General features: G+C 35.8%; 3 protein-coding genes across 4 annotated transcripts in view; all 3 read right to left on the bottom strand.

Moving 5' to 3' along the window:
• Positions 1-2,352, bottom strand: part of LOC142338341 (uncharacterized) — a 76,362-nt gene extending 74,010 nt beyond the window's left edge. The window contains exons 1-2 of one of the 2 annotated variants that reach the window (XM_075388048.1): positions 1,577-2,352; positions 18-949 (exon numbers count right to left, since the gene is read on the bottom strand). In XM_075388048.1, coding sequence (XP_075244163.1) covers positions 18-949; positions 1,577-2,345 — 1,701 coding nt within the window. In that variant the 5' untranslated portion in view covers positions 2,346-2,352. The remainder of the gene's footprint in view (positions 1-17; positions 950-1,576) is intronic. The other variant, XM_075388049.1, reaches the window with a different exon arrangement.
• A 590-nt stretch (positions 2,353-2,942) lies between these two features.
• On the bottom strand, positions 2,943-9,906 carry LOC142338035 (nidogen-like). Its single transcript, XM_075387667.1, has 2 exons — positions 9,523-9,906; positions 2,943-3,568 (listed from the first exon to the last, which is right to left on the bottom strand). Exons 1-2 carry the CDS (start codon positions 9,872-9,874, stop codon positions 2,943-2,945), a joined length of 978 nt encoding a protein of 325 aa, XP_075243782.1. The 5' UTR covers positions 9,875-9,906.
• Positions 9,907-11,292: 1,386 nt separating this feature from the next.
• Positions 11,293-13,497, bottom strand: LOC142338340 (uncharacterized). The gene is made up of 3 exons (XM_075388047.1): positions 13,076-13,497; positions 11,955-12,267; positions 11,293-11,696 (listed from the first exon to the last, which is right to left on the bottom strand). Exons 1-3 carry the CDS (start codon positions 13,265-13,267, stop codon positions 11,296-11,298), a joined length of 906 nt encoding a protein of 301 aa, XP_075244162.1. The 5' UTR covers positions 13,268-13,497; the 3' UTR covers positions 11,293-11,295.
• Between the last annotated feature and the right edge of the window lie 14,443 nt (positions 13,498-27,940).

Here is a 27,940-nt window from a genome sequence, read left to right as displayed (position 1 = left end):
GAACGAAAACTACCCACCTCAGTGAATAAACATCCATCAGACACGATTGTCCTTGTGTTTTCATCAAAGCCCTCGAGCCGACTTCCATTTATGGAAATGACAACTTGACCACTCGGAGTCAGAAACAGCTCAGCTGAAGTTGTCAAATCTGAAGCGACAACACCGCTGAAGATTGTTCCGTTTCCCACGCGTCTCATGCTTGCTTGCACGGTCATGTTCGGACGTGATACTCCATCAGATCTCAATTCTATCATAGTGAATACTCCCAATCCATTGAACGTGTATTTGAACCCGTCCAGGGTTACGATGTGAGGGTCGCCCCGGTTTATCGAAGTCCTCCGCGGGATATACGAACCAATCATCGGATATCGGTATTCTCTGTAGCGATCGCATTTATCTTCATCAACGCAGCATGATTTGTAAAAGGAATATTCAACGTCAAAAAACTCAATCAAATTGCCCGAGTTTGGAATTGACCTTTTCGCGGTTCCAGCTCCATGTCTGGGGTCTCTTAAAAGCCTTCCGAACCTGTCATAGCAACACTGATTTGAAAGCGTTGATGTTCTTTTTGTTTTCAAATCATCTTCAGAATTGACTTCAGTGTGAAATTGAACAGCTCGGGAAATAATGCAAAAGTCTGCTCCTCTGTTCATTTTGCAGTCAGAGCAGAAGTAAAACGCTTCAGATTTGGGTTTGTTGGATCCAGGGCAGCACGGGTCGTAAGTCCAGCTTCCGGTTCTAACGTCTGCATGAGCAAACCAAGCGTCGTTTTGACCCCTGCCATTGAATGAGTTCCTCGGACAACCAAGTTGGGGCGCTTCTAAGAAAACATTGCGCCATTTTTTCTTGCTGCCATCATCGTGTCCAATCTCTGCACCTATTTGAGATTTGCAAGACCGTTTTTCGGTTACCATGAAAATTGGGTCAGGATAGATTATAGGGTCAATTTCTAAAACAGGCAAACGGTATTTTCAACGACTTGTCGGGTTTAATTTTAACAAAAGCAATAAGGGGCTAAATTTCAACAGAAAACACGCGTCGTTTCGAACTTGAACTTCAACTTATTTTTAAGTTGAGGATAGCAAGAAAATAAAACTAAATGTGCTCATCGCCGTTATAGCTCTTCTGAAAAAAGTTGAAATGATTGAAGTTTTAGACGAATTTCTAACATAGTTTCAGCACTTTCTGACGCTTTTTGTCGCGTAATTATGAAAGGAAAGAGTCGCTCTTCTTTTGAAAACTCAGCGTATTTCAAAGTATTTCTCACGTGATTTTGAAAAAATTCCACGACCCGGGTCTGTGGTTCAAAAATTCTTTGTATCATTGTTATTGTTGCATTATGTAATGATTAGCTTATACAGTGAGCTTATTTTTCTTGTAAAATCTTACCAATAATTTAAGTTGGCAAATTCAAAACTGCTTCAAAGCAACACTTGGCTAGACTTATCAAGCCTTTTGATGACCTGTCAGATCTAAATGATATTTTTGTATTTGTGTCATAATGTAATAATATGTCATTAAATTCGAGAACCAACTATTACTTCGATATAGAGCAAATGTAGAAGTTTATACTAACTGCAGTTTCGAAGCGAAAAAGAACCATCATCTGTTGAATTGATATGACAAGGTAGACTCTCTTTATCCTGCGAAACGTCGATGCTTACAAAACTGAATCCGTCTTTCATCTCAATCAAATATGTCTTCGATCCGTTATTAGCTATTACATGATAATTGTCTGATGCGACTTTGTAAGTACCATCCGTATTTCTCAGGATTCTTTCCAGACGGAATGCAATTTCTGTTGTAGAATGCACGAAAAACTCCGGATTCCAGGTAAAAGTGATTTCAGCATCCACTTTGTTCACCTCTTTTCTTTCTATGGTAGATGTTATCTTGACAGACAAATAGTTCTTTTCTTCTCCAGACTTTCTACGGTAATTATTACAAGTCACAAATGCCATTTTCGCAAATCCAGCAATTTTCTGGCCATTTAATACCACTCGAACAGTGACTGTTTCAGCTTTTCCCCAAAAGGGAAAGTTGCCAAATATAGATTTTTTATTGTCGGTTAATTTTCCCTCCACTTTGACTTCTTGCGCAGACCCTGAGAAAACGACTTCGATGTTTGAATCAATTCCTGGTTCCTGGTCACACAAGAACCCTTCTAAGTGGAATCTCTCGACTTCAAAGTACATATGGGCAATGTCAGGCTCAATTTTTGGCTTGCATCCGATATACTTCTGAACTTTTTTTTCTGTCAGTTTGTAAATGAAGAGACCGTTAGCTTCTACATTACTCTGCTGTACCAAGTTCTTCACATCGGGAGTTCGGGACCCAGGCAACATTGTAAACTGACCTAAATGAAAAAAAAACATGAGCTCTGAACGATAAGTGTTTTCTAAAAATGTCACCACATCAAATCAGAAGAAAAAATTCAATGGTTTTTCGTATTTTAGCGACTTTTCCCAAAATCAGCGACAATGCCTAAATCATCTCGACCAAATTGCCATTCTTAATCGCTAATCTCGGCAGCAAATTCTAGCGACAACAGCACTGCGAAATTTGGCAATTAATCCCCCAAATCGCGTTGCTAATATTCGCACCATTTTTTACCATTCCTCAGTCATCTCTGGTCACGTTTTGGTTTCAAGTTATTCCATTTTTAAAATGTTACGTTTGGATATTATTTGAACCGACTTAATAATTTCAAAAAAATCCCTCAGTATAAAAAAACTATTTACTGCAAAAAATATAAAAAAAATGGTAGCCGTCGACAACAAGCGTGCGGTAAAGAGGTAGGAGATCAAAGGATTAGAATCAATTAGACTTGTCGCTAGTATTCGCACACTGTAAAATTCGAAAACTGGAAACGACTATTCCAAAATTTTGAGCGTGTCGCACTTTTTCGCGCTCAATTACTTCCCTGATCTCAATACATGTCCCTAAAACACATGCATAAATAAGCAATGTGCCAAGTATATATACTCGAGCAAATGTTCATGAGGTTGACATCTCTGGCCGAGGTCCCAGACCAAAAATTTAGGTCGAGGTCCCAGACCAGCATCCACTTTGTTCACCTCTTTCCTTTCTATGGTAGATGTTATCTTGACAGACAAATAGTTCTTTTCTTCTCCAGACTTTCTACGGTAATTATTACAAGTCACAAATGCCATTTTCGCAAATCCAGCAATTTTCTGGCCATTTAATACCACTCGAACAGTGACTGTTTCAGCTTTTCCCCAAAAGGGAAAGTTGCCAATTATAGATTTTTTATTGTCGGTTAATTTTCCCTCCACTTTGACTTCTTGCGCAGACCCTGAGAAAACAACTTCGATGTTTGAATCAATTCCTGGCTCCTGGTCACACAAGAACCCTTCTAAGTGGAATCTCTTGACTTCAAAGTACATATGGGCAATGTCAGGCTCAATTTTTGGCTTGCATCCGATATACTTCTGAACTTTTTTTTCTGTCAGTTTGTAAATGAAGAGACCGTTAGCTTCTACATTACTCTGCTGTACCAAGTTCTTCACATCGGGAGTTCGGGACCCAGGCAACATTGTAAACTGACCTAAATGAAAAAAAAACATGAGCTCTGAACGATAAGTGTTTTCTAAAAATGTCACCACATCAAATCAGAAGAAAAAATTCAATGGTTTTTCGTATTTTAGCGACTTTTCCCAAAATCAGCGACAATGCCTAAATCATCTCGACCAAATTGCCATTCTTAATCGCTAATCTCGGCAGCAAATTCTAGCGACAACAGCACTGCGAAATTTGGCAATTAATCCCCCAAATCGCGTTGCTAATATTCGCACCATTTTTTACCATTCCTCAGTCATCTCTGGTCACGTTTTGGTTACAAGTTATTCCATTTTTAAAATGTTACGTTTGGATATTATTTGAACCGACTTAATAATTTCAAAAAAATCCCTCAGTATAAAAAAACTATTTACTGCAAAAAATATAAAAAAATGGTAGCCGTCGACAACAAGCGTGCGGTAAAGAGGTAGGAGATCAAAGGATTAGAATCAATTAGACTTGTCGCTAGTATTCGCACACTGTAAAATTCGAAAACTGGAAACGACTAATCCAAAATTTTGAGCGTGTCGCACTTTTTCGCGCTCAATTACTTCCCTGATCTCAATACATGTCCCTAAAATACATGCATAAATAAGCAATGTGCCAAGTATATATACTCGAGCAAATGTTCATGAGGGTGACATCTCTGGCCGAGGTCCCAGACCAAAAATTTATATCTTAAGAGCGCACAAGAATCGCGTGAAAGCACGAAGGACTGAATACAGGTGCTTTTGAACGCACGAAAATCTGAGAACTAGGCATACTCCATCTGTGGTGGTCTGGACATACCGCCATTTTCGCACCTCAATATTGCTCAATGTTGGAGTTTCAAATGAACAAAGATGTTAAGAGGCTTTTGATTGTATCTTTTTTTAGTTTTTGGCCAACTTAACCAACTTTATGGTGACCTTTCTCCACTTTTGGTTAATCTGCAGCTCTTCGACTATGTGATAAACAAAAAAAGTATCTATTTGAATGGCTTCTTTATCAGATTATTTGCTTGTTTATTGACATTTTTCCAAACGACATAAAGTAAACGAAAAAAGTCTTTCGTTCAAAAGTGAGCAATTACCGTATGAAACTCGGTTTTAGCAAATTTTGCCAACCAATTTTCTCAGAATTCTTTGCATCAAACTAAAAATATTGATTGGACTTTTTCTAATTTCTTCTGCGCTATCAAATGCGCTCTTTAGTTTTACTCGGCTTTCCCAGAAAGATACAAAAAGTATGAAACTTTTAAAACATTCACTTAAGATTTCGTTTCTTTCAAAAGTGTAGAAAATTATTTTCTAACGGTGGCGGTTGTTTTTTGAACATCTGAATGCTTTGTTTCCAGTTAGCATTTCATTTTCAAGTCTTATCAATGTTGCCTAATAATGACAATAATGATTGAAAAACTTTGTTAAAGTTAGCTTGAAATTATATGAAAGATTTGCAGTTTGAGCAGCGACTCGTGACTGTTATGATGTCGAAAATTTGACCATTTAACTTTAGACATAACGGAAGATTAATATCTGCAGAAAGATAGAAACACAGTTAGTACTCTAAACGTTACTGCGTGGCGTAAAGAACAGAATTCAATCTTTATTTCTAAAAAAATAATGAAGCCAAAAAGAAAAGCTCCAGCTGAAAAATTCGTAGCTGGAGTACTTGTGAGCAAAATCACTTAGAAAAAAATTGCCCTCAAATTGAATTTGAGCCAAAATTCTCAAATTGAACTTTTCCCTTGAATTTAATTAATGCTTGTGAAAAATATGTGTCTGGGTCAGTTAAATTAAAACGACTTTTCTCCTTTTAAATCAAGCAGCTGCAAAACATTACTATTGTAGAAAACTAAGCTAAACAAAACATAACCGCTATAGTACCGGGGAAGATTATACGGGTTGTGGGATGAAACTTTTCAACCCACCTTGCGTAAATCACAAAGTCCAGGAGAAAATCAAACTACAAAAACCAACAGCTATTTGTCTGATAAATATATAGAAGTTCTATTTAAAGAAGCGGGCAACAGCGGTGGGGGTGTTGTTAGCAGGGGGCAGGTAAACGTTGTGTGTGTGTGTGTGTGTGTGTGTGTGTGTGTGTGTGTGTGTGTGTGTGTGTGTGTGTGTGTGCATCAGTAGGTTGTGATGCGGATAGGTGGGGTAGGGGTAGGGGTGGGCGAAGCTTGAGGCTGCAGGGGGGGTTACATAGAAGGGAAGTCGGCTCAAAGGTAGTAATATTGAACATTGTTTTAAAAGAAATATTAATGAAGCTATTTCAAAACATTTTCACAGTAGCAGATCGTAATAACATTTTTTGAAGCAGATCGTAATAACTATGCATTAGAAATTAAGTAACTGAGAAGTTCCATGTTCAAAGCATGAAATCAATGTTCGAAGACAAAATCAAGTTTTGAAAAAGATAAGTCATTATTGAATTCATAAAAAAACTTGCTTTCAGAGAGAAAAACCAGTAAAACATCAATACTCTTCTTCAAGACGTGATTGCCATTTTTCAGTTTTTTAGGCCGAAAACTCAGAAAATTACTCAAAGCAAAGTATGGAAACCAAATGTGTTGCAGGTTCAACAGTGAGTGATTTGATATGCAGAGTAATTTATATGTACCTAATAATTCGATTTGATTTTAGACCCCAGCTGAGATGATATCTGTTTTTTCATATTAGCATCATGAGCAGTTCAAAATTTTTATGATCAGTTTAGCATTTCCTTAAGTTGTCCTGGATTTATTTGTACTTATATGCTCTCATTTTTTTTCAAAACCCCATGACATGCTACTAACTTATCAGAAAAAAAAATCATGCTCAGTTTCAGAATACTTTTCAAACAAAAGTTTAATATCTATTAAAGAACAGATTATCGTCTTTTTGTATTTATTGATATCATAGCTTTTAGAAGAACAATTTTATTTTGGCACTGATAATTTTTATTGATCGAATTCTTTTTCAACATATTTCCTGCTCCAATGTAAAGCTTAGATTCAGAAGATTTGTTAAACTTCCCTGCTTATGAACTTTTGTCTCATCTAGCTGACTCCTCACCAAATCATCAATTTCTCAAACAAACTCTTTTTTAGGGAGATTATTGTATTATTTCCAGTTGACTTCAATCTCAAGAAAAAGTAACCTTCTTCAAAACAAAGGCCAACTTGATTATTTAAAAAAGAGAATAAGCTTAAAGTGCGCCACTTTTTGTAAAATCCAACAAAGAAAACAAAAAATTGTACCAGTTCTCTTTTTTTCCAATTTGTTCAAAATTTCAAACGTTTGTAGATTCTTTAGTGAACCAATGTTTTTGCCGGCTTGATAGATTTGCTGCTATCATCTCTTCAGTTTAATTGATGCGTTTTTGCGGAAATTGTATCTAAAGAACTGAAATGGGGCAATATTGAAACTCAACTGGAAATAATACAATCAGCTCCCTATAAAAGAGCGTTTGTTTGAGAAGTTGATGATATAGTGAGAAGTCAGCTAGATAAAATAAAAATTCATGAGAAGGGAAGTTTGAAAAATCTTCTGATCCGAAGCTTTACATTGGAGCAGGAAATATGTTGAAAAAGAAATCGATCAGAAAAAATTATCAGTGCCAAAATAAAATTGTTCTCTTGAGTATTGACAAATCAATAGTTAGTGCAATTGATTGAAATTATAACAAATCGTACGTTTGTGCGCGTCTCTGAAAAAAAAACAAATAAAAATTGTTTTTCAAAATAATATTCAGGATCGTAGCAAAGCTCCTTTTTAGCAATTTTTGGTACTACCTTTTTATTTGAGTTGATTGGAAAGAAAATATCTGAAATGCTATGAATAGGGCCATACGTTTTGCTGTGGGTATTTCAAACCTGAATATAATGGAATTTTGATCAGTTTGGAATTTTTTGTGTTTATTTTGGATTTTTGTTTTTTTTTTGAAACCTCTCAAACTAATTTACGGTCTTCATTGACAGTTGCAAATTTTATCTTTACTCTTTGACTTTTTTGCATGTTTTATTTATAAACTCAACCTCTCTGAATATTTTCATTAGCAATAGCTTGATACTTGTATTGTTACTTTTCTTTGTTTTATATTTAACATTGATATAGTAAAAATGCTTAGGAACAATGCGGGAACAAAATCTAATTGCTTCACTTTACTTTTTATCAAAATTGTTGATGCTAATTTTTTCAGACAATTATATTTTAAAGGTTCTCGCCACATTTTTTTCTAATGGGATTTGGGCGGTTAGTTTTCTTGGTTCCATTTGGCGAAAATTTGGAAAACAATGTTTTTAATGAAACTACAGAAGTTATCAGTATTCTGTAGTCGACTCTTGGTTTCATTATCAACCTTGCGATACTGAAAATTAGCGCGTGAAAGTTGAGTTACAATGTAGGAAGCAAATTTGAGGTAAAAAAACAGCTGTAGCGTAAATGTCCCAACTGTGCAATGATAGATTCCGAAAACTTTCAAATGTTACTTTCTCCAACCTTTCTCTTCACAAATTCAGTTCGTGTTTGTATTCAGAAGTGTTTTCTACAAATCATGATCATCAGTATCACTCTTTTGAACTTCGGAGCTAAGTCATTGTTTTCACAGGTTAGCTTTTATTTATACCACCTGTATACAATTTTTTTTTCAGTACTCTAGCAAAACAGTATATAGCTCTAGTGGAACTCTAATGAATTGCACTAAAAAGAGAAAGAAGGATAAAAGAGAATTTCGCGTAAACACTTGTTTTTTGTAAATCGTAAATTTTAAAATTAGATTGTAAATTTTGTCAATGTCAACCTGACAATTTGTGTACAGATATGGTTTGCTTGCGCGGTTAAGTTTGGTTTTTAGTGCGGGTTTGCTTTCCAGTAGGAGATTTGACCTGTATGATAAATGATGACTAAAAATTTTCAAAAAATTGTAAACATAGCACTCTGCATATCAGAGAAGATAGAAAATTCAAATTTAAAAAACAATTTACAATGAGTTTTTATTCTGCTTATTCAATAAATTTAACCAAAAATTGCAATTCAACAGAGTATGTTTCCATATTGTTGAATGCCAAAGGCCAAACGGAAAGAATCAATTGTGTTTTTCGGTATTAATTGGCGTTTAGTGTAGACGGTAGTCTAGACTTGATGTTTTCAATTCACGAAAATTTGAGATTTATATTATATGGTACAAAAACCGGAATTTATAAAATATTGTTAGTACAAATGAAAATGTTCGTCTTGTAACCTTCTCTGTAATTAATTGCAATTTGATCACTCTTTGATTTTTCTGGTTTATAAAAGTAGAGGTTTTGACATCATTATTTCATTTGGATTGCTGTGTAGAACTCCTTCTCTTAAAAAGATCTCTATTTTCAGCAGAGCATTTTCTTCAACCCTTTTCTTCAAAAATTGCCTAATATGGTTTATTGAGAAATGACTCTCATTCAAAAATTTATAGAGTTGATTTGAAACTATTAGACAACTACCTTTGATGTCTAGTTGATTATGGCTGGCTTAGTTTCAACACTTTCAGTACACTAATCAATAAGTGCATGTAAAAACAGTTTGCATGAAACTAATAGTTAACTCTCCAGCCACACTTAGTTGGATTCATAGTTTCAGGGTTAGAAGCACTAATAGCTTGATGTTTTTGCTTGATATTTTTGATCTTTTCAGTTGACCCCTGAAGCCTATTGGATGTATTTCATTAACATCCTCAAATTCATGTGAAACAGATCTACATAATGGCACGTTTTTCACAACGGGGGGGGGGGGGGGGGGGGTGAGGAGTATAATTGACTCTCGCATTGTAATCCATTTAATGCCCCCCCCCCCCCCAGTACGTTATGCACCGCCAGTTACAGAGCACGTGCCGTTCAAAAAATCATTTTAAAAAAATACGGCACGCGCGTTTTCGAGATTTTAAATAATATACGCCCTCTAAGCTGGTCGGGGATAAACTGAAAATATCCGATAGTCTCACCTTTTCCGTCATTAAAGCCAGCTTGTGCATCAACTGTCTGCACTTTACTGTTAGTCCACTCAATTTGTTCATAACTTAGGAAGGAATAACAATATTTCCCATCCTCACAAGCCAAAACAACTTGAAAAGTGTTTCTCTTGTCAAACTTCTTATCATAATATCCCACTTTGTACCAGGTGGCAACCACAACCCAACTTGGGAAAAAGTTTCTATCGGAGGAGTAACTGTCGAGAACTTTAGACAGGGCGCGCTTAGTTCCAATCGAGGAGTCTTTCCTCCAATAAATTTGATTAAAATCGTCCTCAGGGGTTCCAGGCCTGTTGTCTAGATCAGCCCAGAATGGGGCTATCATCGCAGTTCCCTCAATTGGAAATGCCTGGGGTCTGTATTCGGAACCATTTCTTTTCCCCGTGAACAGAATGTTTCTTTTACTTAGCATGCGAACAAAACTAAATCGAGTTTTGCCCTACTAATAGTTTATACAGCCCATTACATTTATTATATGTCGTTATAAAGTTGCAGAAATTGCGGTTATGTTTTTTGAACAGGTAAATTCAATACAAATTTATTTTGTAAAACATCAATCGTCGATTGACTGTTGATGTTAATAGTTTTAGGGTGTCATATTCAACAGGGAAAATAAACAGTTCCCTGTATTTGTTATTAAGCCCAGAGAAGGAAATGAAGCCATTATTGCAAACCGAAAATTCAGAATAGTTTGCACCATAAAAATCGAAAGGTGAATCAAGTGATGTAATCTCTCCACAGCCATCATCTGTTTTTGGGTTCACGTTATCAATTTTTTGCCCAAAATCTAGCAAAATTTCCGAGTCTACTATTTTTAGAATAAAAGCGATCAAAACAACGTAACTAACAAACATTTTGATCTGCAAAAGAGAAATAATTTTATAATTATGGTCTCAATATTTCAATGCAAATAGATCGGAACAATTGTCTTATTGTAGGTCAAAGTTTACCTTTTGATTTCGCAAAGATTATTTACAAAGCAATATGCGAAATTCCAGTCAGAGTAGCACAAAATGTTTAAAAACTGTCTAATATATTTTATCAGTCATCAGAAATTTATGGTTTCAGGTTATCATTTCTGACAATTCTATTCATTTTCACATCAATTATAGGACCTATTGTGCCCCCCAGCATAGTTGCATAAATTTTACGATTCCCAGGTGCGCGTGCTAGTTTGTACCTAGAAACTTGCTATATAGCAGCATATAGTTTGCAGTAGCGGCCATAAAAGCACAGGGCCAGGAAGGCGAAAGTGAATTATTTATTTTGTAACTGGTTATTTATTTATTTTGTGATATTTTGTGATGGTATTTAGTTTGTGATGGTTTTGTGATGGTTTATTTATTTATTTTGTTTGGTTATTTATTTTGTGATGGTTATTCAGTCACCGATTCATTCATGAAACGATTGCAAGTCATGAGTTTGAGTGTGCGGCAAAATATAAATATATAAATACCATTTAAGCAGTGGATATACCTTGTTATTAAGAATTTTGTAACATCTTCCGAGATTTGTAATCTTTTTGGTCTTGGGTGGATAATCTTTTCTAAGATGCTCCGGCAAAGTTTGGTCAGATTCTGATCTCCACTTATGCGACCTCTTCCAAACTATAATGAAATCAAAACAACCCTGGACGTTAATCTCTTCAAAATTTGTGAGTGAAATTTTGCAAGATACTTGCAAGTCTAACATTGGGTCTTCACAAGGGAACTTTGAAAAATTTCATGTTCATTCAAAATTTAATTTTCAATTAACTGAATCAAACAAACCGACAGCAATAACTTTTCCATTTGCCAGTTTTTCTGTAACACATTTCAGTAGGAATTTAGACAAATCGGAGGCCGATATTCGTTCATGTGAGTTCAAAACATAAGATTTATTCTCTTCAAAATGCATCCGACGTGAATTCCGCTTTTCTCTATTTTCGCATTGTTTTGCAACATATTCCCTCTCGCTGTTCACAATTTCGGGTGCACGAACTATTGTCGTATTGCTTTTAAATGGGTTTGTGTCGGCATCCAATAGAAATGACTCGGCAGTGTCTAAGTCGGCGACGTTTTTCCGAAACTCGTGAGGTCGTACCACGCATTGTTTGAAATGACCTTCGGCTTTTGGTTCTCGCGCTTCGTCCCATTTGTCGAGAAGGGCTAAAATTTACAGAAATATGTAAAGAAATACGTATTAAATTTAGATTCCACGGGAGCCAGTTTACTACGTTTCCCAGTACGGTAGTTACGCTATCAATTTTTCTGCATAATCAAAGAAAACTCCATGCAAGGGGAAAATTTTTTTTATCAGTCCAGAAACACGCTTCAGTTTGTTTAAGCATGCTTATGAAAACGAGAGGAGGAAAATTGTTCCCATTTTTATGAAAAAAATTGCATAAAATAGGAGAAACTACTTACATTTTGTGCCCCACGTGCTCACAAAGACCAGCTGAATTGGTCGCTGTTCATTTTCTCCATTTAACGAAATCCGACTTTGGTTCGATCCGGCTACCCTCGGCGTCTCCTCTCCTTGGCGCTTCCCACTTTCAATTCGCCTATTTTCTGACTCAGCCATTGAATCAATGAGAACCCGAGTGGCCTCACTGTAGAGGGTTGTTCGGGTTGGCAGCATAGAGCACGAGCGACGACCTCCGAGACAGGATATAATGACGTCACAGTCGTCAAATACTCCTCTCATGTCTTCGGGAGTGAACAAATCTGCAGTGATGACCTGGAAAGATTTTTATCAAGTTTTGATAACTTGTTCACCCTTTAGTCATCACCAGCGCCTACACTTAGCCTGAATCAAAATTTTTTGGAAATTTGCTTCAATTTATAATTTTTCACCAGAAGTGGTTTGGTTTTCCTGTTCATTTTTTTCAATTTTTTTCGGAAAAAAATTCTTTATTTTTTTCTGAACTCTAAAATTAAATGAAACTGGTCATACGTTGATTTTTTCCAAATAATGGTAGACATTTTTTCTGAGCTCAATGCACAAGAAAAGTTTTTGAGTGAAACATTGATAAGAAAAAAAAACTAGATTATCTCATCGCTATTGAAAAATTTAAACCTGTTAGTCAGGTAGAAATAAATCAACAAAATAGCAAAAACCATGATCATGAAAATAGTGCTTCTGATCATTTTAACTATGGGCTAAAATAATAGGTATAACTTGAGTACTACGTCCAAATGTGTGTTATGGAAATTTGGGTGATTTCTGCTGGCACCCAGAACTGATTAATCAAACTCAAATAGGATTTTGTCAAATGCAGTACTTATAATCATGAGACCCAGTATTTTTCAGAATGACAAAACAGGCTGCAGATAGAAATTCAAGAGTTGTTATTAATTTAATACTGTTCGAAACCTATTCACACATTTTTCTCTGAATTTTTCTGTTGGCAGAGTAAAATGTGATCTGATCAGAATATGATTATAGTAAAAAACTTGCAACTGCAGTTTTATGATTCAGCGCTGCTGTACTCTTAGACTAATACCCGGTCACCCTTATAGACAATAAGAGATATTAAATTCCAAACCTGTAAGTTAGGATGACTCATAAAGGGCTTCTTTGAACCCAACTTATGACAAACAGCGACCACCTCAAAGTTGTACTTTTCCTGTTTCAGCGCCCGCTTTGTCAAACTTAGACCCAGGTAAGTTCCTGCTTCGTGGATTCCCAATTTAATTCGGGTTATATTGTTGGCTGGGAAAATTCTTGAGCTTTCCATAATTAGAGTTTCCTTTAATTTTTCTGATTTCTAGTTTACTGACTGTTGCTTGTGTCGTGTTCCCCGTTATTTGCTCACTTGTAAATATTTGATATATTTATGAAATTGAACGAAGGCGATTTATTTGTTTTTTGTGATCGAAAAATATGCCCATAGAAATAAAAAGGTCATAAAATGAATTTTTATAAGCAATAAACAAAACACAGTTTAATGACGCATGATAGGATGATCTTTTCAAAGCAATTTCGTAAAAATAAACAAAAATATCAATCAATAAAAATGAAAAATTAAGGAAAGAATGAACAATTCGATCTGCGTGGTTGAGATTCATTTGATCACATATTAGGTGAAGCGAAGCAATTTCAGACTCTTTATCGTTTTGTTGATTGTTTTGGGAAAATTTGGCACACCTGCTGAGCCGATATTAATTGTTTGTATATTTGTTTATTAATTGAAAAGCTCTTTAAAATGGGAAGCGAAAGTGTCAAAGTGTAGAGATGTCTTTCAATTAAACAACAGGTCAACATCAAATAAATAAATAAACAAAAATAAACACATATTAAAAATGAGCATTGGTTTAGCTTATATTATGTACTATTGCCGTTTGTTAAAACCAGCTGTAGATATCAACGTCCTAAACTCGTTGTTTAAAATTTCACTTTGTTTTCTCTAAAAAAATTGAAGAGTTGATCAAAGTAAGCTGAGTGAAATATACTGCAGAATTAAGTTCAGTCTGAACAGAGCTTAAGAAAACTGCTCAGGGAATACTTAATACTGTACTCTTTTGAACAGATGTTAGTGAATGAAGATCTCTGGCCATGGTAAAAAATTCTTTTCACTCAACCATCTTTTTATCTCCCTAATTAAATATGCAAAACGTAAACTTTAAAAATGCAACAAAATACAGCTCGCGACGAATGAAGCTCTTAAATGTCTAAAATGATAGATAGATTCTGTTTTTCGTGCAAGCCTATAGAGAAAAAGCTCAGAAAAAATGAATCAATAATTGGTACTAATTTTGCCAAATTTCTAAATGCTCTCAAAAAAGCAAGATATAACTCCAGAGGGAGCGCTAAATGGCGGGTTTATCGGTAGAATGAGATGTGTTATACTCAATTGCGATGTGTAGATCCAATTGAATTGCGAATGCTTTATTACAAGTCGAAGTGGGCAATTGCGCCGCAAGTGGCAACCCAATTTCTTATATCTGATTTACTAATATCTAGAATGGTCAATCGCGGTGCGATTGGCACTTGTCGAAATTACTGAGCTTAATTGAAAAGCGTTTTGCAAGATTTAAATTAAGCTGAGTTCTAGCGCTGCAAATGGGAGACTGAAATTAAAAATGATTACAATTTAAGAAATAAGGTTTGTTCAACTCAATCACGAACAAGGAAGTAACTTTTAGATTTGTTTATAGTGTGAACAAATGAATTTCCTGCATAGACAGTATGAACAGACATTACATTACTAAAAAGGGGACGAAATAAAGTTAACTGAAATGAGAGTAGCACTTGCCCTTCAAATGGAACTAAATAATGAAATTGAACTAAATACGGACATGGATATGTGAAGGGTATCCATCGCCGTATGACTTTTCCCCCTATTTGAGAGAAAAATAATATTACTAATTAAAATCAGAAAATTAATAATAATTCATCGGTTAACCGGTTACTAAATAATAAAATATTAAATAATAAATAAAATATAAGAGTTTATGAAGTTTGACGATGTTTATTCTCTATCAGAATTTTCCTCGTTCTCTGCTTGGAGTACAGTCATCTCCCTTGTCAAATTTTGAGGGTCCTCTGTCCATTCAGTTGATCTTCTCGTGGAAGTTTCTCCAATACTCTGATGCACATTCTCAGAGTAACCTTCAGTATTCCTGACTTTTTCTACGATAGTTTGAGACGTCTTCTTTTTCAGAGTTCGCTTTGTCTTTCGTACCGAAGAGGTGTCCGAATCCGAAGTATCTCTAATCGTGAGCTGTCTCTTGCTTTCCTTTCTCAGAATAGGCGTTGGTGGTTTTGATGAAGCCATTCGCGTCGCAGATGGTCCAGGTGCATCAGAGTTGGTCAGTTGCGGCGCGATTGGAGCAATTGGGCTTAATTGAAGAATTTGGGTTAAATCTGGCCGGTTAATAAAAGCCTCATCATGTTTTGGTTTCTCTTCGGGATTCTCATTTTGAGGGATCTGGCTACATTACTCGCGGAGGATATACACGATCTGCCTGAAGAGACTACACTAACATCATCAGCCTGCTTTCGGTTTTGCTTAATTTTGTTATCTCCCGTATTTTTTCTAATCAGGTCCCGCTTGTGTTTATGAATCTTCTGTTCAATAGTTTTTTCGATCGTCTTCCGGTATACTGCGTTAGATCAGTGTCCCTTTTCCGCACGCGTACCGAATTTTGCAATATCAGAATTTCTGACTCGCACCTCCTGTCTGTTCGGCTCCTTGATTACACTTGTCATAGGGATCACTTTACAAACTGTGCTCCCAGGTGCCAGTACTTCGTATAAACCATCAAGGTTTTTCTTTTGTCTTTGGTTCTCAAGGAGCTTTCTAGCCAGTTTCATTTGGACACTGCGTTCTGAGCAGGGAATTGATCGGAAAATTCCCCTCGATTTAATTAGGCGTTGTTCGCCGTCGTTTCTATTCTCTTGCTCAGCTGTGGCTCGCGAACTCGCGGCACAAATGACGCGTTCAATTTCTGTATCCGAACAGAGGGCCGTGTCTGCCCATTGCTCCTCTGACAGATATGATCGACCCGGAATCGTATCTTCGTCTAAATAATATTTAATTATTGCATTATAATTAAGATTTTTACTACTAGATTTAGTAGTGATATTCGATATAGGTTTGTTACATTTCCTACCAAAGTGTGCCTCAAATGGTGTGGTATTTATTGTTTTTTGTTTTGATATGCTTAGTCGTTGTATTATTGCTTCAAGTGAATTTTCTAAGTTAAATTTTTTATTTTATTGTGTTTTCATGCAAGATAATTGTCGTTTAATTGTTTGAATAATACGTTCGACTAATCCAATTGCTCTGTGAATATTTCCTGGTGCATAAAAAGGTGTAATATTATTTTCTGTACAGAATGTTTCAAACTTTTTTCCTGTAAGACATCTAGCTTGGTCTAATCTAATAGTTCAAGGTACTCCGTGGTGATAAATGTATTTATTTAAGAATTCGATTACATTTGGACCTGAAGCGTTATTTACTATTTCTGCTGTGGGGTATTTTGAAAATCTATCTATACTTGTAATAAAATATTGTTCTATGCCTTTTTCGTTCAAAATTGTTCAGCCAAAGTCTATTTGTATTTCGTCATTTGGTTCAATACATTTTGGTAGAGGTGCCCATTTGCGGTGCGAAATCACTGATTTAAGGTTCTTACCAATCTCCGTGCAGGCTTTGCACTCACTGGCTTTTGCCAGTATATCTCTGTGTATGTATGGCCACCAAATGTTTTGTGCGAGAGATAGCATGGTGAAACTCCCGGGATGTGTAGAATGGATATCCTCCAATACTGCATTTTTGATCGACTTTGGAATGGCTATCCGCTCATCCAAACACAAACAGCCATGCTTTACACTCAAGTCCCGCCAATAGGAAAAAAGATAAGGACTTATCTCTTGCAGCCTGTCTGGGTCATTCCGAATGACACAATCCCTCACCTCCTTGAGGATTGCATCTTTACCTGTCAAGATGGCTAGGAACTTCTTGCTGAAGACTTTGTTGAGAGTCTCGGTGAACAACATATCATCTGTCTCCTCAATCATGCTGCCAGTAGGTGTTTCAGTGTTTGAGGTAGTGTTGGTTCCGGGCGTAGATGGGGTGGTGACCGAGAACGTCACCCTTGCTTTTGTTGGTGTTGATTTGGATCGTGTAGCTTTGGCTTTCGACATTGTGCTAATATAGTTGACTGAATTATTCGAGTTGATGGATTTAATTTGTTTATTTACTGTGGAGTGATTTGTAGGTTGAATTTGGGCAAAAAGCGAGTGATTCTTGTACAAGTGGTATTTATACTTTGAAATTTTTGCTTTCGCGCTAAATTTAGCGTTATTAGGTGGATAATTTGACTTAATACCATTAATGGGCTTTATTGGGGATAATTGTTCAGAGTGTTCACATTCTTTACTGTCTGACATTTGCACCTCTTTTGCAGCAAATTTGCTAATGGAATGTGAGTTATTAACTTTAAAGTTATTTGGTGCAAATTGTGATTTTGTAACATTAAGTGGCATTTGCGATGCAAATGGATGTTTAAAATGCTGATTAATTTTAGAATTAGTAAGTGTTAATTGCGTCGCAAATGGTGCTTTCGATCGTAAAGGGAGTGATTGTGATGCAAATGTTTTATTGCGGATATGTGAATTAGTATTCAGTAATGTAGTTAATTGCGGAGCGAATGGCCGTTTTAACTTGTGTGAAGGCAAATGTAACTTCAATATGCTATTAATTTTTTTAGTTGCGTTTTTGTTTGTTTGTAATCAGGTGTTTCATGGAATCACGGATTTTTGATATTGTTGCTACAACAAAGTGTTCGTCATATGTAGACATCTTTTTAGTTCTCGCATATGGATTCCTTGAGATATAGTCAACGAGACCCATTTTGCACCTGGCATATGTTCGATTGTGAAATTGTACGGAAGTAGTCTGTCTATCCATCGTGATAGTTGGCTGTTATACAATTTGTTTGATCTATGCTCCTTCAGTATGGACAGTAGGGCTCTATGATCTGTCACTACTGTAAAATTTTTCCCGTACAAATAGAATTTAAAGTAGTCAATTGACCAAACTATTCCCAATAACTCCAATTCATTAACACTGTAGCGTTCCTCTGTTCAATTGAGAAATCGTGACGCGAATGCTATTGGTTTCCAACCGTCTGGTGTAATTTGATCCAATGCTGCTCCCAATCCGGAACGGGAGGCATCACATTTGACTCGAACATCAAGTTTTGGGTTATATTGGCTATTTTCTGTGCTATTGGCAATTTTTTCTTTGATCAAATTAAAATGTTTTGTGTGTTCTGCTGTCCAGATAAACTTTGCTGATTTCTTTAGAAGTGGTCTAAGTGGGTGACATAATTGTGCAAGATGTGGTGTGAATTTACCAATATAGAGCACTGACCCTAAGAATGATCTAAGGCGTTTTAGTGTTGTTGGTGGTGGTACTGTTAAAATTGCTGCAGTTTTAATTTCTAGGGGTGAAATTCCAGTTTGTGTCAACTTATAGCCTAGCAATTCAATTTCTGTTTTTGCGAAATGACATTTCTGAAGATTAATTCTTAGATTATCTTCATCTAACTTTTTTAAACATGTGAATACATATGCCAAATGGTCTGCTTCGGTGCCGGTACTGACAATTATGATATCGTCCAAAAAACAATACGTGTTTTGTAGACCTATAAGAGTATAGTCCAAAGCCTTCTGGAATTCTGCCGGCATATCTGTAAGACCATAAAAACCAGTTTTGAATCTAAATGTACCAGTAGATTCTCCACAGATGATGTTCAAATTTCAGTGTTTTGCTGTGTGGTGGTGTAATTTTAATTGGCTATATGCATACTTTAAGTCTAATGTGGTGAAATATGCTTGTTGACCGTTTTCTGTGTTGGTAAGGTGCTGCGATATTGTATCAATTAGCATGTCAATATTGGGCATTTGATATTTATTTTTATGTATTGCTTTATTTAGTACTTTGGAATCTAATGCGAGTTTTATTGATTGATCTTTTTACTGTGATGACGATCGGGGAGATGAAATGTTCGTCAGAGCAACTAGATAGTTTTTCGATATGACCTTCAGTTTGTAATCTCTCTAATTCCTCCGAAACTCTAGGTTGTAAATTTATCGGAACACGTCGACCTTTTTGATGCTTTGCTGTAAACTTTTGATGAAACTTTGATTTTGCTACATGTGTTTTGGACAAACAAATTCTTGATACTAAATGAGGAAATTGCGTCGCGATTGTCTCTTTAATTTTACATGTAGAAGTATTAATGTTATTAACACATTTAACATGTTCTGGTTGTTGTTGTACCACCGCAGGTCCCAGGGTTGTGAAAAGATCCCTCCCGATTATGTTTTTGTGCCCATCTTCTACCACAGTCAACATTGCTGCTCTATCTTTCCACTGATTGTAGGTTATTGTGGTTTCCAAATGCCCAAGAACTTTTATGGGTTCGTTTGAAAAAAGTTTTCAAGTTCCTTCTTTCTTTCGTGTCCGTCCACTTAGCAGATTTTGTGGTTCGGATGATTTGGTCTGCCAAAGTTTCCGTTATGATGCTAACTGCACTTCCAGAGTCGATCATTGCGAGTTCTCTAATTTCTCCCAGTTGTACCTCTACATTTAGTGGTTCCAGTTGATGTACCGAGTCAGACGAAATCACCGCCACGTAATCATCCGAATCGCTGTCGTAGTTTGAGTCATACACCTGTTCATAGTTGTTGGTAGCTTGTTATGTAATTGACGGATTCTTCATCATCACTCTTTTCGGGAGACTGGTCAATTTGATTGACGTTCGTTTGTTGGGCTCTCTGTGTTTGTCCCTGTGACTTTTTCGGTTTGCGGCATTTTCTTGCGAAATGGCCAATAATGCCACAATTATTGCTTTTCCTACCATTCGTGGGGCAAATCTGCTTATGGTTATGACTCCAACGAAGGCCACAATTCATACAAGTGCTTGTGTATTGGTAATTCTGGGGCACAGTTGCGTATCGCGTGAAATCTCGCTTGGTTTGTTTAGCTTTCGCGTTGCGATTGCGTATTTGGTTACTGTTGATTGAATTCACAGAGTTTGTGCCCGACATCAAACTCTGGTTTATCTTTTGTTGATTCTGCGCCCCCATCTCCATTTGTATTTCTATCTCCAATGCTCTGGATGGCTCGACTGTTTCTTTCAACAGTTCTTTTTGAGTCTCATGATCAATCATCTTCAATATGAATGCATCGAGAATCAAGGTAGTTTCTTCACTACCTAGGGTACCATTTTCCGCTAGTTCTATGAGACGACCATAGAAACTTTCCACAGACTCTCCTTTTTGCTGCTTACAAGAATAGAAAACAAAACAATCGTAAGTTATGTTACGAACTTTCGTGAAAGAATCTTCCATAGCCTGCCACAATTCTTTGAAAGGTTGTTTCTCTATTTAGAAGTGGGGGTGTTTATTCTTGAAAATTCGTCGTCCCTCCGTTCCAATACTCAAATACAACAAAGATATCGTTTTTTGCTCGCAAATTCCCCACGGCTTATCTCCACACAAAATCCCAATCTCCTCAACCTATTTACAGCGATTTTGCCAGTTTACCTTCAATTGTTGATTGCGGACTTTCCGATCTCTTTGCGTCGCTTGTGTATGGTTTTCTACTGGTTCTTCATAGGTTGGTTCAGAGGGGTAAGTTACTGTTGATGGAGGAGCGTATAACCGATTGTCTAATAGGATTCCCTCTTTAGCTAGTACAGCCAGTTTCCACTGTTGTGTCCATTTGTCCCTAGTCAGAGGAGGTGTTGCTGTTGGCTTTTCCCAAAATGCCTCTATGTGAAGTGGTGTCTTCTTAGAGCCCACTGCTGACTGCGCCATGTTATACTCAATTGCAATGGGTAGATCCAATTGAATTGCGAATGCTTTATTACAAGTCGAAGTGGGCAATTGCGCCGCAAGTGGCAACCCAATTTCTTATATCTGATTTACTAATATCTAGAATGGTCAATCGCGGTGCGATTGGCACTTGTCGAAATTACTGAGCTTAATTGAAAAGCGTTTTGCAAGATTTAAATTAAACTGAGTTCTAGCGCTGCAAATGGGAGACTGAAATTAAAAATGATTACAGTTTAAGAAATAAGGTTTGTTCAACTCAATCACGAACAAGGAAGTAACTTTTAGACTTATTTATAGTATGAACAAATGAGTTTTCTGCATAGACAGTATGAACAGACATTACATTACTAAAAATGGGAGGAAGTAAAGTTAACTGAAATAAGAGTAGCACTTGCCCTTCAAATGGAACTAAATAATGAAATTGAACTAAATACGGACATGGATATGTGAAGAGTATCCATTGCCGTATGACAAGATGTACTGCATTTGGAATAAATTAGCCTTGAACTTGAAACTAAAAAGAAATACTGCTGTAATTGACATGAATCGGCAACTCTGCCCAACAGTTGTTATAGTTGAAAATTGATTACAATATCAGTAACAGAAAAAAATTTCTGCCCCGACAGTCCTGTTCACACTGTTACCTCTGAATCAGTGATATCCCATTTATGAGCACTGAGCTTATCGGGTCACACAGTGATGCACCCTAAATTGTTAAACTTTGTTTCAAATCTGGGCAAAGAAAATAAAAATTTTAAAAAAGTTTTCAACAAAATCACAAAAACCAAAAATTTTTAAATTCTTTTTTCCATTTTTTGTTATTTTTTGCTTCAAATATTAAATTAGCAATGATTTGTTTTTTATAGTGTATTAATAAAAGGCTTGTTGCTTTAGGTTTTTTTTTGTCTACAATCTCATTGATATCAATTTTTCACAAACTGTTTTCAGCATTATCAAGTTCCACTTCCCGCTTGTTGCTACATATCATGTACCACAGACCAAATAGCAGTAAAAACTGCTCGCTTGCTTAAACATTCCTTCTTTACCGCTTGCTTTATATCTTGAACTGAATCTTTTATGATCAAAATAACTACCTGAAGAAAACTTATTTCTGTTTTTTGTTTTTGAATAACATTGTGAATTACTTATAAGACAATGAATTCCTCAACTCCGACGGAGTGCAATATAAATTTGGGAGTGGAGAAAGAGCTGCAGGGTATATGCTACATAGATGCTGTACCATGTGAGCAAAACGGAAAAGCAAGTTTCACTGATCATCAAGAATCCCCCGTTGAAGACAGAAAACTGAAGAATTTTTTGAAACCATCAAAAACTTTTTGCAAAAACTTATTAAACTATTACATTGTTGAAAGTAATATGAGAACGTATGACGTGCTAACCACTAAACGCGTACTGCCTGGTAATCTTATGCAACTAGTAATTTTAAAATTTGAGCAGTCTTATGTAAAGGATAATGAAGACTAGCCAAAAAAGACAAGCTTTGAAGACTACTCAGAGAAGATTCCAAAAACAACCGCTACCCCGCTAATCCTGTGAATAGTAAATTGATTTATAATAATGAGCGCTTGCCTCCTATTGAATCAATGATCAAATCTGCAGGAGAAGACATGAACTTTGTAACCTCTACTTAAAAAGGTGCAGTTTCAGCCGTCTGTTCCAATCACAGTGACCCAAACGGCATCAATAAACTGTTTGTGCCAGTAAAAAGTAAAGAAGATCTGAATCAAATCCAATACCCGGTTGTAAAAAAAGATGAAATGCGTAACTACTCGGACAAAAGTGTATACAATAACCCCAATCCTTTCAAGAGAAAATCAATTGCACTTAATGATGGAAGTTTTGATGAATTCAAAAATATTTAATAGCCCTCAGACAAGAAACTATGTGAAGTTGCTGTGTCTGATTATAGTCTTCATAATATTATTTAAGAGTACCTGTAATATGTTTTTTTATTCTAATTCTCCTCTTATGATGATATGCTGAATTGTTAAAAATTTCTGATCTTTTGATTTCAGCAAAGACTGATATCTGGCTATTAAAATAACATAAATAATTTTTAGTCGCTAATATTGCTTATTATTATTAAGTTTTTCCTCTTTTTTCCTGGATGATTTTCTGATTCTTATCTCTTTTTTTTCTATTTTTCTCTTTTCTAGGCGCGCTTTCTTCCTCTAATTTTTTAAGCCAAAAAATTGTAGACATTTATAAGGCGTTAATCACTCAAAACTGTCAGTCAGAACTTCACATGCAGTAATTTTTTACACTAAGCAATATTGAATAAGATCACAAACACTCTTTGATTGTTACAAAAAAGGCTTGCCCGTTGCTATTGTCCACAGACAGTAAACTATAAAATGAAAGAAAATCGAAACATATCTTCAAAAACGTTAGCTTTGTCCAAGGTGTGGCGTTTGCTACATGCGATTGTCCTCATGCAACAGTCTGCACGCCTGATTTGACTCTTAAAAAGAGAATAGAAAGAGAGGAAGACTAGGGGGAGGAGAGGGAGGAGGGAGAAGTGAGGGGAGGAGGGTGGGGGAGGTTGCGGGAGGTGAAGAAGGGGATGAATCAGGGGAGGTGATTTAGATGAAGAAAAAAAGGGGGGAGAGAGAAAGAAGGGGGAAGAAACAGAACTTTTCCAAATTTCAATTGTTTCAAAAGCTCAATTAAAGAGTTTGCCTGATGCGATTATCCACTTCAGCAACAAACGCCAAACAGTTTATCACTAGACTCCATTATCTCTAATAACGCTTGCCTTGACCATTTTGCGACATACGGTTGACAATTTTGCAATTTGGACATATTACTGTTGTTTAACAGAATTAAACAGCATACGTAATTTCTGAAACTAATTTTTGTAACAAAAAGGTAAAATTCAAATTATGATAACAGAAGAGGTCATACGACAGTGTAAAATGTTACATCAAGAACAAGGGAAACTGCTCAATGAAGAAGAAAGGTTGAATAAGGCTTCAAAATAATGGTCCGCTAGGCGCTATTTACAATGGACTTACATTTAATGTCAAAAACATTTTCAACGAAGCTTCTTTCATTGCTCTGACTGGGAATTGGTTCGAAATAATGTCCAACCTATCAACAAATTGTCAAGATACAAACAAAAACAAATTAACAGGTAGCCGACAGAGAGGCGAAATTAGAGTTGTTGCAATTATGTATCGTGAGAAAACTAAAATGCACTCGTACAAAATGTGACTGTGAAAACTTACTTTTCGGTCCAACAGGGTTCATAACAGTCTTTAATTATGTTGCTAAATTGAGAGATGTATCATTTCGAGATGAATTGATGACTCACTTAATAAAAACTGGACATCATAATAATGGCAGGATGTAGTTTCTGAGGAGTTCAATACAGAATTTTAAAAAAGTCTTCTTTAAGAAAGACCTGATCTTTAAACAGGGTTAAAACTTAATCTCAACAACAAGTGAAACAACGAGAAATACAGCATTATCGGAAACCACGACTCAAGAATTTTTTGCAGATTTTAATTGCAAGTCAAACGTAATTGAAACTACGACAGATCACTGTAGTTTTTTGTTCGAACAACTAAAAATTTTAAAAACGATACTAACTCAATAAGAGGAAATTAAGAGGATCTTATTTGGTAGGAAAATATTCAAATCTTAAACAGCAAAAAAATTCAGCACTTTTGAGTTGTAGTTTGACATCTAAACTAAGAGAGGAAAACAAGTCGTTGAAAAAATCCTCAACACAGGAACTCTTCCGTTAAAATTAGGAAATACTGACCTTTGCCCTAGACAAAGTTATACCTCCCAAATAACTCTCAAATAAAACAACCCAGAGATCATGGATCAACAACGAGGTGAAGAACTCTTGTGTGAAAAACAAAATTATTTTCAAGTGTACCTCAAATTAAATACAAACAAAAACAAATGTATATATGTAAAACAAAAAACATTATAAAGACCGTAGCAAAGGAAATTAAATACAATTTAAAAAACCCATTAGCAAAGACAACGATTCGAAGAAATTTCTCTTTTACAAATTTATTAACAAAACTCAATTGGAAGCAAAGCAACAACCGCTGATAAATTCATTTTACGAACTGCCACCGAGATAAACTACTACGGAAATGGGCCAACATTCGACGCAAAATAGTTGCGAAAACGTAAACCATGTGAGAGAAATAGGCAAAAAATATATAGCAAAGCAAATACAGAAAGTGCAGTTCACAGCAAAACTAAAAGACTAAAAAATAAACTCAGCTTTGATCAGATGGGTTTTTAAACAAATTAAAAATTATTGCGCCAACCATTTCGTCATGTCTTTTTAATCAATTTGATAAAACATCAGATAATGGAGTCTATCCAGAATGTTGAAAATTTTCTGGCGTTATTCCTATAGATAAAGAGGGTCCTCTATCCGACGGGGGTAATTACCGGCTAATATCACTCATACCACTATTTGGAAATTTTTTCGAAAATCAGCATTGAAGATGTATTGTAACAAAACAACTCGTCTTTATACGTAAACGGTTGACAATAGGTGTTTTTTTGTGATAGTTGAACACATATGAGACTTGTGATTTTAATATACGTTGCTCACTGCTTTTTACTGGATCGCTCAATAGCATTTTATACTGTAGGTCATAAACTGTTAATCAGCAAGTTTGTGAGAGGTAAAGCATAGATTATCTTGGCATCGTATTTGAGTAATCGTTAACAGTTTGTAGACTTTATTGGCAAAAAATTGAGCAATGCAGGGGTTAGCTGTAGAGTACCACAAGGTTCTGTTTCGGTATTTGTTCCATATATCGACGACTTGGCGAACCTACAAAAGCATGGTGTTCTTGTACTTCATGCTGATGACGCCGCAATTCTTGATGAACTAAAATTAAATAATATACATAATGATCTGACAGCAGATGAAATATAAATTTCTCGAAGCAATTTTTAAAAAATCAGAGCAAAACTAAGACTACCACATTTGGGTTGAAAATGCCTTCTGAATTGAAATGGAATTAGGTCACACTAGAGCAACCTGCATTGCTCGGCGTTTCGTTAGATACATATCTTAATCAGAACGTGTACTAGTCTTAAAAATAAAGAAATAAGATCATCTCTCCCTCTCTTCTATCCGACAAAAATGTCAACCAGCATGATGATAATTATCTTAACAATATATGTTCAACCCATCTATCAATACGGATATTTCTTATGGCACAGCCGCAAGAAGTTACCTAGGGGATCTTCAAAGACAGCAAAATCATCTCAGAATAATTTTTGGGCTGAAACGAACTGATAGAGTGAGAACCTAATGAGAAAGATATCCCATTCTTTCATTATTTGAATTTCATGTATTCGAATTGTATAGGAACTTTGCAAAATAGTTCGCAGAAACGATCACAGTTCATTGGTTAACCACTTTGTATCTGCCGCTGGAATTTAATGATGGCTTTTTTGATCAGAGAAGACCCAAATCATTTCCTACTAAATGTAAAATGACAACTGCTAACAAAAAAGGGACCGGAACACGGATACTTATATTGTTCAACTCAATCATTAGTATGGACCGACAGATTTTGCGAGATATTATTAAGTGCTGAGAACAGCAATTTGAACAACTCTGTTCACACTTTCAGAGATTTGTATATAGAAGTCTCACAAGGTTTCATCAGTTTATTTTGGTTAGGCTTTTGATAAGTTGAACAATTCCTTTAAACTATCAAGTATTGTTTTTCTCTATGCTTTCTCTTCTTGTAATTGAGCAAAATTATTTTCAAGATATGATAAGCCGTCTGAAAACAGGCTTCTAGCATAACTGACGTACGTGATGTATGGATTATAGCATAATCAAACGATTTTTTTTTACTTTTGTTAGTTACATAAGTCAGAGTTATGGATAATGTTAATTTTCAGTTTGTATGGTATCTCTCTGTATTGTTAAGATCTGGCTTCAGTTCCAGCCATCCTTTTTTCTTGTTCTGCATTTTTTTGTTTGTTTCCTTGTCTTTATCGTTCCGACCAACTTTTAATGGGGGAGAAACTATATACTCAACCTGGTTTTTTTATTCAGTCAATATTCGCCGATCGATATATTAACAGTACAGGATTGCGAGTAATATCATTAGAAAGCTTGTCAAATGCTAATTACTAATATAAAGTGTGACAAAACTAAATTTCCGAAAATCAAGAAAACAGACTCTTGCGTGAACTGCAGTACAAAAAAAACAATGGAAATTGTTTTTGGTCGGTTCTACTTCTCCTCAAAGTCTAGCCAATATCGTTTCTCAACAAAAAGTTTCCTGAAACCGTTGAAAACTCTAACCGTGATCCAGTAGCTCCGATCGTAGAACGTCCTTATAATAAGTTTCAACCAGTCCTAAAATGTTTAGAATTTTTTCTTAAAAGATTATGACTGGGTGCTTACCTTCGTGTACAGAGAATCACATGATCTGTTGTGACAATGAAGCATTAACCATTTGATCTGGTCATTGCAAAGCACTGGAAATTTGAAGAAGTAGTTGAATGTTCTACGGATAACGCGTTCGGGGCTGAGCCGACCACTTTAAAAAACCAAGCTCCTCAGATTTTTTGATGAAAATAAAAACTCAGGAGCCAAGCCTAACTGGAAAAGCCTACTACGTCAACAAAAATTTTTGATTAGTAATACCAAATGCAGTCAAATTTGATATTTTACTATAGCAGGAGCATTTTTATAGGTCAGAAATCAATTTCAGTTTTTTGATAGTCTGCCTCAAAAACTATCAATTAACCATGTATGCATCGCTTACATCAAGGATCATATGAACAACAAATATTCCCTACTCTTCTACTCAATTCATGGGGTCAAACTTCTGAAACAGTTATTTCTTCTGATGTTTTTGCAGCAAACTGATCTGCTACTATCAAAAAATTATTCAGCTGTTGATGTAAAAATTGAACTGAGACTAAACGAGAGCGTCGAAAAAAACTTAGTCACCGAGTTAAATCTAAGCAGAACGCAAAAGGAGAAGGTGCGCTCCAAAATGATCTCTTTTACTTGCAAAATATGACG

This window comes from Convolutriloba macropyga, chromosome 4, assembly GCF_964194025.1.
Source record: "Convolutriloba macropyga chromosome 4, txConMacr16.3, whole genome shotgun sequence".
Taxonomy (NCBI): Eukaryota; Metazoa; Xenacoelomorpha; order Acoela; family Convolutidae; genus Convolutriloba; species Convolutriloba macropyga.
This window is presented reverse-complemented; position numbering and strand designations above follow the sequence as displayed.

Coding starts and splice junctions, on each gene's coding strand:
- LOC142338035 (XM_075387667.1), bottom strand. CDS start 9,874: ATGATAGCCCCATTCTGGGCTGATCTAGACAACAGGCCTGGAACCCCT. Junction 3,569..9,522: donor TGGCTTTAATGACGGAAAAG/GTGAGACTATCG, acceptor TTTTTCATTTAG/GTCAGTTTACAATGTTGCCT.
- LOC142338340 (XM_075388047.1), bottom strand. CDS start 13,267: ATGGAAAGCTCAAGAATTTTCCCAGCCAACAATATAACCCGAATTAAA. Junction 12,268..13,075: donor TGAGTCATCCTAACTTACAG/GTTTGGAATTTA, acceptor AAATCTTTCCAG/GTCATCACTGCAGATTTGTT. Junction 11,697..11,954: donor GAGCACGTGGGGCACAAAAT/GTAAGTAGTTTC, acceptor TGTAAATTTTAG/CCCTTCTCGACAAATGGGAC.